General features: G+C 42.0%; 1 protein-coding gene and 1 pseudogene across 2 annotated transcripts; both read left to right on the top strand.

The window, feature by feature from the left end:
- Positions 1 to 5843: 5843 nt before the first annotated feature.
- Positions 5844 to 6302, top strand: LOC105538229 (annotated as a pseudogene). Its single transcript, XR_001005862.1, has 2 exons — positions 5844 to 5883; positions 5965 to 6302. The product of XR_001005862.1 is annotated as an Ig heavy chain V-I region V35-like (transcript).
- Positions 6303 to 8989: 2687 nt separating this feature from the next.
- LOC105538227 (putative V-set and immunoglobulin domain-containing-like protein IGHV4OR15-8) lies at positions 8990 to 9874 on the top strand. The gene is made up of 2 exons (XM_011978029.1): positions 8990 to 9103; positions 9187 to 9874. Exons 1-2 carry the CDS (start codon positions 9058 to 9060, stop codon positions 9720 to 9722), a joined length of 582 nt encoding a protein of 193 aa, XP_011833419.1. The 5' UTR covers positions 8990 to 9057; the 3' UTR covers positions 9723 to 9874.
- The last annotated feature ends 6076 nt before the right edge of the window (positions 9875 to 15950 follow it).

Here is a 15950-nt window from a genome sequence, read left to right on the forward strand (position 1 = left end):
TCAACTCATGAATGTAGCCAGGAGGGAGACAGTGCCCTGCAAAGCCACAGGGACAGAACTGCCCAAGACAATGGGAACCCACCTGTTGCATCAGGTAACCTGGATTTGAGACACAGAGTCAAAGAAGATTATTTTGGACAGTTAAGATTTGACTGCCCAGCTGGATTTCAGACTTGCATGATATCTGCAGTTTGGGCCAATTTCTCCCATTTGGAATGGCTGTATTTACACAATGCCTGAACTCCCATTGTATCTAGGAACCAACTGGATTTTTTTTTAAATAAATTTTACAGGCTCATAGATGGAAGGGACTTGCCTCATCTCAGAAGAGACCATGGCCTGTGGACTTTTGAGTTATGGCTCCAATGAGTGAAGACTTAAGGGTGCTGTTGGAAAGTCATGAATGGTTTTGAAATGTAAGGACATTAGATTTGAGAGAGGCCAGGGGTGGAATCATATGGTTTGTCTGTGTCTCTTCTCAAATCTCATCTTGAATTGTATCTCCCACAATTCCCACATGTCATGGGGGAAACCCAGTGGGAGGTGATTAAATCATGGAGGGAATTCTTCCTTGTGCTGTTCTTTTGATAGTGGATGACTCTCATGAGATCCGATGGTTTTGAAAAATGGGAGTTTCCCTGTCTGCTCTTTGTTGCTGCCATCTCCATGTAAGATATAACTTGCTCCTCCTTGCCTTCCACCATGATGTTGAGGCCTCCCAAGCCATGTGTAACTGTAAGTCCATTAATCTTTTTCCTCTATAAATTACCCAGTCTCGTGTGTGTCTTTATTAGCAGTGTGAAAACAGACTAATACAGCAAATATCAATCTCTTAAAATATTTTGTTCTGCATGTAACATAGTAGAGTCTCATATGAGAGGTAAAACAAATAATCCATGGACCTTCAGATATTAAGTCATAGGGTAATTATGCCTGAGTCCCTGAGGGAGTGAACTAGAGGTCATACGCACTAGTGGCAGTACCTTTGGCAGAGGGTGTTCAGGGATTTCTGAAAGTTTTGATAATTTTAATTTAAAAATAGAATTTACTATTTATTTATTCATCAACATTCCCAGAATATTTTTGGCAGCAAGAACAGCCTAGTATTGGAGTAATACTCATGAGTTAGAGAGTTATTTTGTAATTAATCTCCTGAGATTTGCGTGAGTCAATCGATATGGAAGTTCATATGTCCCTAGTTGAAATATCAGAATCAAGAAGTTTTCATCGATCTTAATGGCTGTCATTTTTGGCAAGGCAGTGCTTCAATTCAGCCAGAAAGACAGACAACAATGAAACTTTCAAATACAGGGGAGTCTGACCTCAGTCTCTCTTTCTTATAAACAAAAAGTTGTGCCACATCAAGATTTTTCTTCAAGCTCTCAGACAGAGTCAACATTGGGAATGGATAAGATAATCACTTTCTCCTTAGAAAAGGCGAAGGTCTGAGAGGAATGCAGAGTTGTGTTCATGAAGAAGATGCCACTGTTATGTCTTCTCCTTTGCCCAGAGACTGCTCTCAAGTTGAGTGTTTCAGATGTCAGACGTGGCCTATAGTGATGGTTGTGACTGCATGTGACTGACAGGGACTGAGTCTCTATATCTCTAAGTGTCCTGTCCTAGGAGTAACTACAGGAGTCAGCCCTAGACTGGAAGTGCGTCACTGACCCTCTGCCTCACCTGTGCACTCTCTGGTCAGTTCAAGAAACTCATACCCCTGCAACATCTTTTGCGAAAAGTACTCCAACTAATATATATGACCTATGGTCCAGACCCTCAAGTACACAGCCAAGATCATCCTATGACTTGGTGTCTAGAAGTCCCCTGCACTTTTAATTTTACCTCTAATATTAGACTCCACTTTATCACATGCAGACACAGCAGAATATTTTAAGACACTGATGCCTAATGCTGAAAAATTCAAGAGTTCTTAAAAGTCTCCTTCTCAACACAGCCAGGGTTTACTGCTGAATAAGGATCTGCCATCCCCTAGGAAGGAGCTAGAATGGACGGCGTGCCCTGTTAGTAGTTATGGGATTCAATCCATCTTGTGGAAAATGGCAGCATCTTCTTCTTTCATAAGATTAAATAGTATTCTACTGTGTATACATACAGCATTGTCTTTATCCATTTGTCTATCTACTGACACTCAGATTGTTTCCATATCTTGGTTGTTATTAATAGTGTTTCAATAAACATAGGATTCAGATATCTTAACAAGGTGGTAATTGCATCTGCTTTGGGTTTATTTCTAGAAGCAGAATTTCTGGTCATATAATATTTCCAGTTTTAATTCATTAGGACCCTTTATAATGCTTTCCATAATTGTGAAAATACAGAATGATATAACCACTATAAAAAACAGTTTCAGTTTTGAGGTATGATCCATAAACAAAAAAGGTTTGATTATGGCTCTCAATGAGAGTTTCTAATAAATACGGCAGAAGTCAATAAAGCTTCTCACCTGAAAGCAGGATGAATTTGCTCCCTTATTCCCTTAAAAGCAAAAGATTTGGAGCATGCATGATGGAGGCTGTTGGGAAGGTTCAGAATGATATCATAAGATGAAACTCAGTTGGATAAAAATGGTGGGTTTTCATTCACAGACATGCCAGTTCTAAATATGAAACCATGAAGTCAAGTGAGGATCTAGAACGTGTTCACTTGAAGCATCAGCACGTTCTCAAAGGCACCTACTGCTGCATCACAAGGGCAATGAACTTTTGAAACCAGTAAAATGTGAGTTCACAGAAAGGGATAAAGTTATCACGTTTAACACGAGGTTTGTTTAATATGCCAAAGACTTGTACAGATTAATCATACACAAATATACACAGTGTGTTTTGCATACCTAGATGTCTAGAGGATGATTCTCTTAGGGAAACTTCTTCAGGTCACAGAAATCTGTGTACATTGTGGGTCCCACGAAAAAGTGTCTCTTTATGAATATTGGTCTATTTTTCAATTAGGGAAAGTTATCTCTGTTGGAGTAGGCTTCCAATTTTGTAGATTTTTTCATTGCTTCTTGAGTTGTAAGACATGAACCAAAAAATTGACTGGAGATTTTTTGGAGTTTCATGGCTGGAGTTCACAAGATCTCAGGAAACCACTTCTCTGTTGCTTTAGTTTGAAAGACTAACTTCCTAGGAAAAGAAGCTTCTGTCTAACCATGATGAGCTCATTTCTTCTGCACACCATGAAGTTTGAGATCCCTTTGTCAAGAATCATGAAAATTTTACACTACAGTTTACTGAAAATCCTGACTCTTGAATTTAATATTGATTGGCATTGACAAAAATGTTTCATTCTTGGATGTTTTCTAAGTTGCTGGCCCAGTGTATCAGTGGACTGAGAATCCTCCATTAGCTCCCGGTCTGTAGCACTGAGTTGATTGACAATCTTCAGAGTCATCCATGAAGAAGAGTCCTGAGGTTCATTGGATTCTTGTAGACACTCAGGTGAACCAAAGGAATTACCAGAATTGAGGGCTGCCAGCCATTTCCATGTCACTAGGAATGACTACCATGTAAGTGTAAAGGTCTACATCACTCAGAATACCCTGCATGACAGGCTGGTTCAAAAAAATCCAACCCCACCCCACAGAGGATCCACAGCAACCCTTACAGTTCTTTCAAGGAAAAAATAATCCCCAAGGTAAGTGAGTCATTGTAGGTGTTCTGAGCTATGGTAAACATTGGATTGGGCCCAGATTTGTCTGAGTTTAATGTGATTATTATACTCAGCTGCTGGTCCTATATGGACTGAGTATGGATAACTTAAATGAGCCTGGCTGTGTGATTTTTTATATGAAAATCTGAACTAAATAAACATAAAGATCATGTGTGGACTAGCATGAGGGTGAGAGATCTTGGGAACCCCACCCCCCCCCCATACTCTTATCGCCCTTTCCTCCAGGAACCTCCAGGTTCTCAGGGTGAGAATCCACTTAGATCCCTGCATGGCTGTATTACCAGGAGACCGAATCTCTGATAAAAACACTGAGACCTTCTTCAGGCAGACAACCCATTTTTACATTCTTATGTATGTGGGGAAAGGTAATCCATCCCCATTACAATCCCATACCAGCAGCCTTCCTTTATCATGAAAATGGCTACAATTAGCCAAAAGGGGCACATTTACGAAGATTGTCCTGTGATGTTCCATCGAGAAAAGAGCAAAAATCAGCTTCACACCTGGAGACTTCCTGTATCGGGCACAGTCCAGAGAAAGAAGACCGCTACAGCATTAAGATTCATCTGTAAAAACATGTAATGCTTCCGCATTCCACACATTACGTCTCACCAGTTTAGTCAATATGGATTAAATATGAGAGTGTAGCAATGCACAAACTCTATCTGAGGAGGAAAATAGGATAAAAAATGTTCGTGAAAATAGAGCAATTTGAAGCCTCTGACAACAGCAACTTCAGCACCAAGGAAATGATTTCACTCTCATTGGCCTCAAATTTACTTTTCATGTGGCATCTGCAGGGTTCGAAAGTGAGACCAGGTGAGTGCAGTGTGCATGCACTTCCCAGGTGTCCACTTGTATTCTGTTTTCTTTACTTCTGTTTGCAGAAAGTAGACGCATACTCAGCCTTAGTGCCAGTGTAGGGAGTGCTTTCCTTGACATGGATACCAGAAAAAAAAGGAAAAGCATGGGGCCGATTAATGTAAAAATTAGCCACAATGTGTGTGTGTTTGTATATGTGTGTGTGTGTGTGTGTGTGTATGTGTTATTTGAATACTAGAGTTGAAGTGGCCTTCTATCCACGTGCACATGCACCTGCAGGTATTCTCAGGTGCAATAATCAACTGCAGGACCCTAAAAGAAATGAGTCTCCCCCAAATCCCTGAAGAGTTTTTGGGTTCACCGTATGTCAAACGATTCAGTGCCTCTGGAGTTCCAGGAAAGGGCTCCCCAGTGATGCATGAGATCTTTTCTTCGGTTTTCCCTGTACAGTTCTCTGGGTTTCTGAAGGCCAATTCAGTATTTCAAAAGATGGTGTGAGAAACGTATTGTGTCACTAAAGGACAATTCTGAGCCAGGGCACAGCCACTTTATATTCTACTCGAGACACTGGTAGGAATATACTCTGTAAGCTCAGACAGAAACCCTCCTCCTGGGTAGGGGCTGGGCTGCAGGGGGCGCTCAGGATAAACCCAGCACAGGCTCCTGCCCCAGAGCAGGTTCACAGGATGCTGGGGAGGGGTTCCTCTCAGGGCCCTGGACTTCATTTAAAAATATCTAATACAAGTATTCACAAGGACTTCTGATGTTTGTATAAATATTCCATTCAATTGTGAGCATTTATCAAACTGGGTGTCGTAATGAGAACCACTTTCAAAATGGGATTTCAAACTCTGCTAGTTATCTTAATAGTAAGCAGCTGGAGGTCAGGAAGAGATCCTTTCTTTTAAATCAGTGCAATTTTTGAACAGACACACTCATTCCCAAAATAACGCATTCGCATATTAAGGTCTAGAACTGGTTCAAGTTTCCCCTGATTCATTCAAATGTGGGTTGAAAGTGAGGTGCATGTCCTGGGGGAGCTTGTTCTCCAGTGGGGGAACCTCTGTCAACACAGAGTTCAGGGATGTGTAGGGGACGCATGGCCTCTAACAGGATTACGGCTTGAACTGTCAGCTTCTACAATTGTGCCGTCCATGTGTCATGTATTTGCTCTTTCTCATACTGGCTCAGAAATTGGGCTATTAAATAGCATCCTTCATGAATATGCAAATCACTGAGGTTAATACAGACAATTCTGTGCCCTGAGAGCATCACCCCACAACCACACCCCTCCTCGTGACCACACCCCACCAACAGCACAGTTCCTCACCATGGACAGGACCCACAGGATCCTCTTCTTGGTGGCAGCAGCAAAAGTTAAGGGACTCCCCAGTCCGAGGACTGAGAGAGATATCAGGCCAGTCAAGTGAGACTTCACACAATCCTCTCTCTCCACAGATGCCCACTCCCAGGTGCAGCTGGTGCAGTTTGGGCCTGAGGCGAAGCAGCCTGTGGCCTCAGTGAAGGTCTTCTGCAAGGCTTCTGGCTACGGCTTTACCACCTATGGTATGAATTGGGTGAGACCGGTCCCTGGAGAAGGGCTTGAGTGGATGGGATGGATGAACACCAACACTGGGAACCCAATGTGTGCCCAGGGCTAAACAGAATGGTTTCTCTTCTCCATGGACACCTCTGTCAGCACAGTGCATCTGCAGATCAGCAGCCTGAAGGCTGAGGACACGGCCGTGCATTACTGTACGAGAGACATAGTGTGGAAACCCATATCCTGAGAGAGTCAGAAGCCCTGAGGGAAGAGGTAGCTGTGCTGAGCTGAGGCAGTGGTGCAGCAGTTTCTTCATCTTCCATATGATCTCATTTTGCATCAACTTCCACTGTTATATTAGCCATGAATGTGGGATAGACGGGTGTGCCTAAGAGATCCCTACCTTGCCCATTTTGATGGGTTTTCCAGAAGACGTGAGAAGCCACTTTGTTTGCAAAGCATCCCAGGCCATGCCCTGCTCCATACACGAGTGCCCATTTCGTCTTTGGTTAACTGTAAAATGCTCATCAGTGCACCTGGGCTAATTTCACATCAGGTAGAGGAATGTGTTCTAAAGGAAAGCTAAAGTTGTAATAGCAATTCCTGCTCAATAACCTTCAGGTTCTTTTTTGTGTGTGTGTGTGACCCATCAACTAATTGCGTTAGATCAAAGCTCTCAATGGGAGTTTCTAAGAAGTATAAGGGATGTACGGAAGTTCCCTAATTAAAATAATACAATTGTGAACACAACCTCAGTATTCAACCATGTCTCCACCCTTCACACCCTTCACCACAAAGAAATTTTCATCTCTTCTGGAAGTTGGGTTCATTTTGAAATTAGTGATTGTTTTTCATTTTAATATCTCAAGATTATCGTATGTGACTATTTTATCAGAAAGTGGGTTATGGGAACTTGAACTAAACAACTGATAACAAATTCACAACTAATTAAGCAAGATGACAGAAGGTGATTGGCTCCAGGCTTTGATAATACAGCAGTTTATGTATCCAGACTTTAAACTTACCCATCTTCCTGTTACCTTCATAACACAGTCAACTCCCATTATGAAAGAAATGGTGAGGGCATTTTTAAGGGTCATTCACAGTTACAAAAATAGACTGGGTAAGGTGAGGAGTTGATTGTTTAAATTCCCATTTGAAGAAGTAGAATCAACTACTTTTCTGAGTGGCTCACAATGACTCCAGCTCACTCACAGAGCTCAGACAGAAACCTCCCTTCAGGGTGGGAGCTGGGCTGCAGAGGGCACTCTGTACCCATAAAGGTGAAAATGAGCTGTCAGATGGAACTTCCCTGTCACCTCAACATGGAATTTATTGTTTCATTTCATTAGCACTCTTTACATAAAGGTTCATGTTTTTTGGTCTGTTCATTACTGATATTTTTCAAAGGAATCTCACTTGAATCTTTACTCTTTTGCATTTTGTCTCCAGAACAAGGTTGGGAAGTGTTACCTCCAGCATCACAACATGATCTAGTGACCTGACACATTTGTGGCAAAGAATACCTACCAATTCAGAAGTTCTTTGGTTTTCTTTCCATGAAATAGAATTATTTCTTCTGTTCTGTGTATGAGCGTATTCTAGCAATCCTGTACACACCCACATAGATGTCTATAAGCCTATGAATTATTCTCTGTAAATAAAAATTTATCTCAATTTCCCTCAATGTTCATAATTCTCATGATGGTGAGGAATGTCTTTCTGGATCTGTTTAAACAAAATGTCCAGAGACCACCTGGTAGGTCAGGAGCTCACCTGGCTCTAAATGTTGGGTCTGTCTCTTTCCCTCTGTTGTTCCACAGGTCAGCTCACTTGTTCAGTCCTAACAAGAGAGCCCAGGTTTGTCCTGATGTTGAAACACACCCAACTTCTGATGACTCTCCTGTTACCCACATCCATGGAGATAGATTATTTATTATATAATTCACCAAACTAATGTCAAATGCCCAAGTTGCAATACCGCAGACTCTAAAGTATGTTCATGCAATTCAATGAAGGAGAAAGTCTTTCAGACACAGGTGCACATGACACTATAAATATGTGGGTGAGGACTCTGGGCTTGAGTGTCATTGTCCAGCGATGTTTCAGAAGTGTGACCTGTCAGGAAAGAACCAGAGTTCCTTGTGCTGTCAGAGGGGAGGGCTCACACATGTCCTCTCTTGTTCCCAGGAAAGACAATTGCCTTAATCTTGATGATGAGATTATGCTCCTGTGCTGACCTATTATCGTTTTTGACTGAAATTATCACTGTGATCCCCAATCTACATCTATTCACACAGAAGTGTATAAAGGTCAGGCCACATTCTCGGCATCTCACATTGAGATGGTTGGAGATACGTCCCACTACCTTCTCCTATGATTGCAGACAGAATCCTAAACTTCAAATGGTCACAAAATGAAAGGCCTCAGATTTTCTTTTTTTTTTTATGACGCACTCTATGGGACAGATATATTCCTTCTAACCATGATGGATATTCTGAATTACAATAAACATTGCATGGATGTAGGTTTGTATAAATTCACTGTGACTAATATATTTAGCTGCTGCCCTAATGTTTTGAATGGAGATTTGCCAATTTAGATAACCTGGATGTTTGGTTGGTTTCATATAAATCTTCACGGGTAGAACAGCATTGAACCTGTTCCAAAAATCTGTCCTTGATCCATGGTCACACTCATCTCCCAGATCAGCTCCTTCAGCACATCTCCCTACCTGGAAGAAGAGGACTCTGGGCTTGGTGAGGGGAGGCCCCAGGAAGAGAACTGAGTTCTCAGAGGGAACAGCCAGCATCCTCCTCTCAGGGTGAGCCCCAAAGACTGGGACCTCCCTCATCCCTTTTCACCTCTCCATACAAAGGCACCACCCACATGCAAATCTTCACTTAGGCACCCACAGGAAACCACCACACAGCTCCTTAAATTCAGCGTCCAGCTCACATGGGAAATGCTCTCTGAGAGTCACGGACATCCTGTGCAAGAACATGAAGCACCTGTGGTTCTTCCTCCTCCTGGTGGCAGCTCCCAGATGTGAGTGTCTCGGGGATGCAGATATGACGACATGGGAGGCTGTCTCTATTTCCAGGGCTCACTGTGGGTCTCTCTGTTCACAGGGGTCCTGTCCCAGGTACAGCTGCAGGAGTCGGGCCCAGGAGTGGTGAAGCCTTCGGAGACCCTATCCCTCACGTGCGCTGTCTCTGGTGCCTCCATCAGCAGTGGTTACTACTACTGGAGCTGGATCCGTCAGCCCCCAGGGAAGGGGCTGGAGTGGATTGGGGGTATCTATAGTAATAGTGGGAGCACCAACTACAACCCCTCCCTCAAGAGTCGAGTCACCATTTCAAAAGACACGTCCAAGAACCAGTTCTCCCTGAAGCTGAGCTCTGTGACCGCCGCGGACACGGCCGTGTATTACTGTGCGAGAGACACAGTGAGGGGAGGTGAGTGTGAGCCCAGACACAAACCTCCCTGCAGGGAGGCGGAGGCGGCGGGCGCAGGTGCCGCTCAGGACCAGCAGGGGGCGCGCGGGGCCCACAGAGCAGGAGGCCGGGTCAGGAGCAGGTGCAGGGAGGGCGGGGCTTGCTCATCTGCTCAGTGCTCTCCCTCCTCACCAGCACCTCAGCTGTCCCCAGGGCTCCTCTTTCTTTGATATCTGTGGTTCTGCTTCCTCACATTCTTCTGCCAGAAAAGAAAGGAGGAAGGCACATTTTCCTCTTACAATTGAGGTTTCACCGATTACTAGGAACTTTCCTACAAGTTCCTGCATGGCCCATTATTCCTTAGTGATTAAAAATATATATATTCTAATGCTTCTCACCATCTCTTGGTTTGTGTCATCAATTGAATTGTGCCCTCTTTGAAATTCATATGCTGAAACCTTAAATTCAATGAATCTATATCGGAATTTTAATGATACAATTAAGGTTGAATGTGGTCAGAAGTGTGAGAACCTAATGCAATAGACGTGCTGTCTTTATAAGAAGAGGAAGAGACACCAGAGACCTCTCACTTTTCACGTGCACGCAAAGAAGAGGCCATGTGGAGACGCAGTGTATTAGATGGTGCCCCAGTGTAAGCCAGGAAGAAGCCACAAAAGAACCAACCCTGCCAGCACCTTGATCTTCAACATTCATACTTCAGAATTGTAAGAAAATCAATATTTGTTGTTTAAGCCACCCACTCCGTGTTGTCTTCTTAGGAAGACCCAGACAGACTAATACCACATAACTCATAACTCTGTTAGCGCTGTCCCCTGGATGGAGAATCAGCCCCCTGAAGCTGGGCACATCTCTCAGATTTCTACATAAAGTAGGCAAAAAATAGTAGCTGTGATATAAACACTTGTCATGTCCCTGTTGACCAATTTCTGGGCAAAGTGTTTTAATGAAGCCCTTGGGGCTTTGTCACAAAAGTTGTCTTTTATCTTTTCTTATGACCTAACTAATGGACAATGGGTACCAGCCGGATGGAGACGGACCACTGACCATCTTCTGTTGTCTCCTTAGTATGCCACAGAAAACCACACCAACATTACTCAATGTCTTCAACTTTCTAAATTTGCACTGAATCTATTGCTAAATGAGGAGCTACATGAGGTCTGAGTTTTGTTCCCTTCTTCCCAGTCTTCCTCAATTACCAAGGGAAGAAGAGACTTTCAATGAAATTTGGCTGTCAATGCCCCCAATGCACATCACTTTTTAAGGTCCAGGAACTTTATTTGGGGGATAGTGAAATACACTTTTAAATGGAAAGCCCTAAAGCACATACAACAGCTGAAGGAATGGCCACTGTGCACCTTAAGGCGGACGAGGCAGATGGTAGGGTACCTTCCTCCAAGATGGCCCTGGGTAAGTGATGTTTGGATGCATCATGCATATGGAAGTAAGGACCGACTGAAGTAGAAACAAGGGCCACATCCATTAGGAAAACAAGAACAGAACAGATGGGCATCCGTGAAGACAGGTAATTAAATTTGTTGAGTTTAAGATGAAATTTTTTTCCGAAGTTTTTAATGTTCTTCGCTAAATATGAATCTTTTCAACAAACTGAGAATTAGAAGGAGAATGGAGTTAGAAGATGAGAGAGAAAAAAAGTCCTGAGAGAGCAGAAAGAAAATTCACACAAAACTGTCACATGGCAGAGGCCAGAATGGAGCTGATGCAGCTATGTCATTATTCTGCAGACCTATTGAGACCCTGTGGTGTTTAAGGCAGGCCCAGTGTTGAAGAATTCCTGTAGTTTTTGCTTCTCTGAGAAAGGTCTTACCTATCCTTTATTTTACAAAAAGATTTACATGGTAATGTTTCTTGGTTGACAGAGTTGTGTTTGTTTTTCAGTTTTTTTCCCCGAGCAATTTGAATACAGTCATGGGCCACCTAAAAACGTTTCAGTCAACAATAGACCACATATATGTTTGTGGCCACATAACATTGTAATACCATATTTTCATTAAGGATGTTCCATATTTAGATGTGTTTAGATAGAGAGATACTTACCACGGGGTTTCAGTTCCCTGCAGTGTTTGGTGCAGTAACATGCTGTACAGGTTACTTGTCTGGAAACATTGTGCTATTCCACATAGTTTTTGTGTAGTAGGATATTCCTTGTAGGTTTGTGTAAGTTCTCCCTATGATGCTTGCACAATGATGACATTGACTAGAAATACATTTCTCAGAAATAATCTCTATCAATAAACCAAACATTATCAAATATAATTCCTCTCCATTCCGAACTGAAAATCTTCTGCTGAGAAATCTGCTAAATCTGTTCTTTTACTTTCTGTTTTCGAAAACCTTTCCTTTAGCAATGTGGTTTCAAGCTATCTCTGATTTTTCCCATTTGATTTACCTTATTTAAAATGTATAGAGCTTCATGGATGTGGACGAATATTTGCTTCTCCAGATTTAGAAAGTTGCTATGCTATTACTTCTTTAAAAACCATTCTGCCTCTCTTGCTCTGTCTCTCTTTCTCTGTCTCTCTGTCTCTCTCTGTCTCTCTCTCACCTGCTTCCTTCACTACCCCTTTTGTCTTATCTTTGCATAACTCCTCAACGCATAATTTCATTTTCACTGTGCTTCCTGACTCATAAGTCTTTAACTCTTTTTTATTTCTTTCATTTAAGTTTTTCTTCTCTGTCTCTACTATTTCAAATGATCTTTCTTTGAGTTTACTGTTTCTTCTATTACTTGATCTAGTCAGGTCCAAAATCCTCATAAAAATTTTGTCTGACTTATTGTATTCTTCAGCATCAATAGTTTTGTTTAGTCATCTTTTAAATGTTTTATCTCTATTAAAATTCTCATATTGTTCTTGCGTGATGCCACTAGCTCATTGAACATATTTCTAACATTTACTTTAAATTTTCTTCCAGGTAATCCATATGCTTCCTTTTTATTGATATCAGTTTCTAGATCTTTATGTTGTTCTTCTATTTGGACCATGTTCCCCTCCTCCTTCATTTTCCTTGACTGTCTTTGCTGCTACCTGTTCATTATAACAAAAGCCACCATACACTCTTCAAAGACGAGGCTTATAGAGATCATCCTCACAAATCAGTCCAGGCAGTAATTTGGGTCTCTCAAAACTTCGTAGTATTCAAACTTCTGTCTCTGTTCTTAATGGTCCCTGGGTTTTAGAGGATGATAGATTCTGCCAGAAATCACAGGTAGGGGAGGTAGAAACTATTTACTCAAGCAGCCCCTTGAAAATTTGAACCACTGGACAAAGTTTCATTATTATTGTATGATTCATCAAAATAATGTTAGTTCAAGCTTCTGTCAACCAGTCACTAAACATTGAAATTTTATCATTTCTTACTTGAATCTGGGATTTGTTCTTTGAGTATTTAGGTAAAATTACAAACTAATTTAAATCTTCCTATTTGGCAAACTGATCTATTGCTGAATTTCTATTTTCTGTTTTTCCTCTGTGCATTTAAATCTAAATCTGTATTAGACATGCATCCAGAATGTGGAAAAGTGTCTTAAAGTTCTTTAATTTATTTAATTTAATGGGGTTTCCAGAAGATGTGAAAATTTCCTTTGTGTATCAAACACTTGACTATCGGTCAATAGTTTTCTCTTTAATTTTTCTCTCTCCTCTCACATTATCTATAATAAGCCGGGAGAAATGAAGACACACCATCGACAGTTTGCTTAGACATCCCACCACCTAAAATTCTAACTGTCGCTTACTAATTCTAACTTCATCCAATGTAACATAACTAAGATATAAATTCTATAACAAGGTACACAGAGTTTCCAGTTCTAATACCACGTTTGTGACAGAAACAAAGCAGGTGTGCTCTCTGCGAGGTGGTCATCTGAGGTCTGAGACGAGGGGTCACACAGGTGTTTTTATGATATTTAAGGGATCGGGCAACAACAGTGATAAGAATTCTGCTCATCACTGGCTCTTACCAGAAAGTTTACAGGTAAAGTTACTGCTGTTATTTGATTTTAACACCTATTTAGAATGAAACTCAGAGGAAGAGGTCACATCCTAGGTCACACAGTGAGGAGGAATGGAGCTGTGCTCTGCTCTCCACACTACGCACAAGATCCCAGGCACGAGCCCAGGTTCCACTGACACGTGACATCTGGAGGGCAGTTCTCAGGGGATGGTCTTAGCACACCTGCTTCCTGGGGCAGGGTGCTTCCTTCTCTCAGTTGTGCACTTGCTCCTTCTGCCAGCTCTGAAGTGACCAGTTGCATTGCCATGAATTATTCATATTCTCTCCCTTACTATGGCAAAAAGTGTATTTATTAAATTTTCAATTCATTCTCTCTGAGGCACACTGCTTTAGCAGAAAGGAATAAATCACATTCCTTCACCTTCCCCACAGCCCAAGATTCCTGAAGACAGAGCCGATGTGATGTACTCATAGGTGGATTTCTCCTCCACCTATGAGGAGGTGGCCTTGGTCTTCAAGTTTCAGCAATGCTGGGAAGTCAAGGACACCTCCGTCTCCTCCTCACTGCTCTGTAGCTCACCTGAGAACAGCTTTCTCATTGGAATATCATCTGTTTAAGGAATACCAGTTGCTGCTTTAGGATTTGGGGCCTGAGTGCAACTACTGGATCCAGCCCAGGACTGGAGATACTTTCCAGAACACAACTTCACCTGAGACATGTCCAGTCACACTGTTTTACTTGCACAATTTCAGCTTCCTTAGAAGATAATTAAAATTGCTGAGACTTTTTCATAAACGTTGTGCCATGTCCTTTTTCTGTTTCCTTGCCTGTTCATGTACGTCAGACCAGGTACCACTTGTATGTAATGAGATCGGAATTCTGCCTCCAGTAACACATCTGAGGTGATGCTTGATTGTACTTTTGGTTTAGGCTCCATAATGTAGATTATAAAATTCATCAACCTCACTTTTATGTCAAAAGAAATCTGCATAATCTGAATATCAACACTTTTTGGAATCTATTAAATAACTGAAGTAGCAAGAAATCTTACCCACTCCAAAAACTGGATAGACGGACATGCCTAAAATGGCAGTTGACACTTGCTTAACTGGAGCAGAGGTTGCAGAAGCCGCAAGATAAGAGGGCACTACATGACAAGCACTATAGACATCTGAAAGCCAGATATGAACGTGGTAAATGCAACAGTTCCAGAGGGTCTTTCACTTCTAAAGTTTCTCTACTTTCTCTCCAGAAACCTCAGGATTCTAAAAAGTAAAATCCACATGCATTTCCTGTGGATCAGAATTGCAGATGATTAATTACTGAGAAACATACCAGGAGCCTGCTTCAGGAGCATCTACAGGGAAGGACTTTTCCACAACCTTATCTTATGTGAACGAAGACAAATCTTCCCTTCCAGATTTTTCTTCCATTTTTCCATTATTATACAAATGAGCAAAGTTAGCCAGTAGGGGTAAGAAGTAAGTAAATAGTCCAGGGACGCTGAAACCACAAAAGGGATTAACTGCCAAAAATGAGCTTTTCCCCCTGGTGACGCCTGGTCAAGGTCACAGCCCAGAAGAGGATGCCGATCGCATCTCTAGGTTTCCATGGTCAGAACAGGCAGTGCTTCCCCGCACTGCACAATCTATTCTAACCAGGATGATGGCTCTGGATTAAAGATGCAAGTGTGGCAATGCACAGACTCTATCTGAGGAGAACGTAGGGAAACTAATGGAAAATGGCAGAGACTGAGACAAGACAATAGAGGAATCCGAAGCCTCTGATATCACCATTTTTAAGACCAAGGTCTTGAAAACTCCCTGACTGACCTCAGCTTCTGTTATCATGAAGCCTTTACTGGATTCCTAGCTGAGAAAATGAAAAGAACAACCTGTATGCACTTCCCAAATCTCCCCTTGTATCCTGTTTGCTTTAGATCTCTAGGGGAAAAAGTCAGATAGATGGGCCTAGTGTCAGTGTAGGTGGCAGTTCCTATAAGCTACAACATAGGAAGAAGGTAAAATATGTGTTATTGGAATAGTGGATATGGAGTGGGGTGTCATCTGAATGTATCTGGACCTGCTGGTATTCTCAGGTGCAACATTCAACTGCAGGAGCCCATTGAAGAAACACGTCACTCCCTAAACTCCTGTAAGTTTCTGTATTCATTTTGGATCCACTAATGAAGTGAATCCAGAGCTTCAGAGAAGGAGTTTCCTTCTTCATCATATAATCCTTGCTTTGGTTCACCCTGCAGAGTTCAACAGGTTTAGTAAGGCTAATCAATTGTTTCAAGAAGTGGTGTCATGTTGGGGTCCGTGCCGGGGGTGGTGGAGAATGAAAGAACACACAAAAGACAAAGACAAACAGAGAACATGGTGGCCGCACTCAGAGCCTCCGCCTCACTTTATTTATACTCCATAAACCCCACGTCAGCAGAAATAATGCAATGGAAAACAAA

The sequence above is a fragment of the Mandrillus leucophaeus genome, unplaced genomic scaffold (assembly GCF_000951045.1).
Source record: "Mandrillus leucophaeus isolate KB7577 unplaced genomic scaffold, Mleu.le_1.0 Scaffold1873, whole genome shotgun sequence".
NCBI lineage: Eukaryota > Metazoa > Chordata > Mammalia > Primates > Cercopithecidae > Mandrillus > Mandrillus leucophaeus.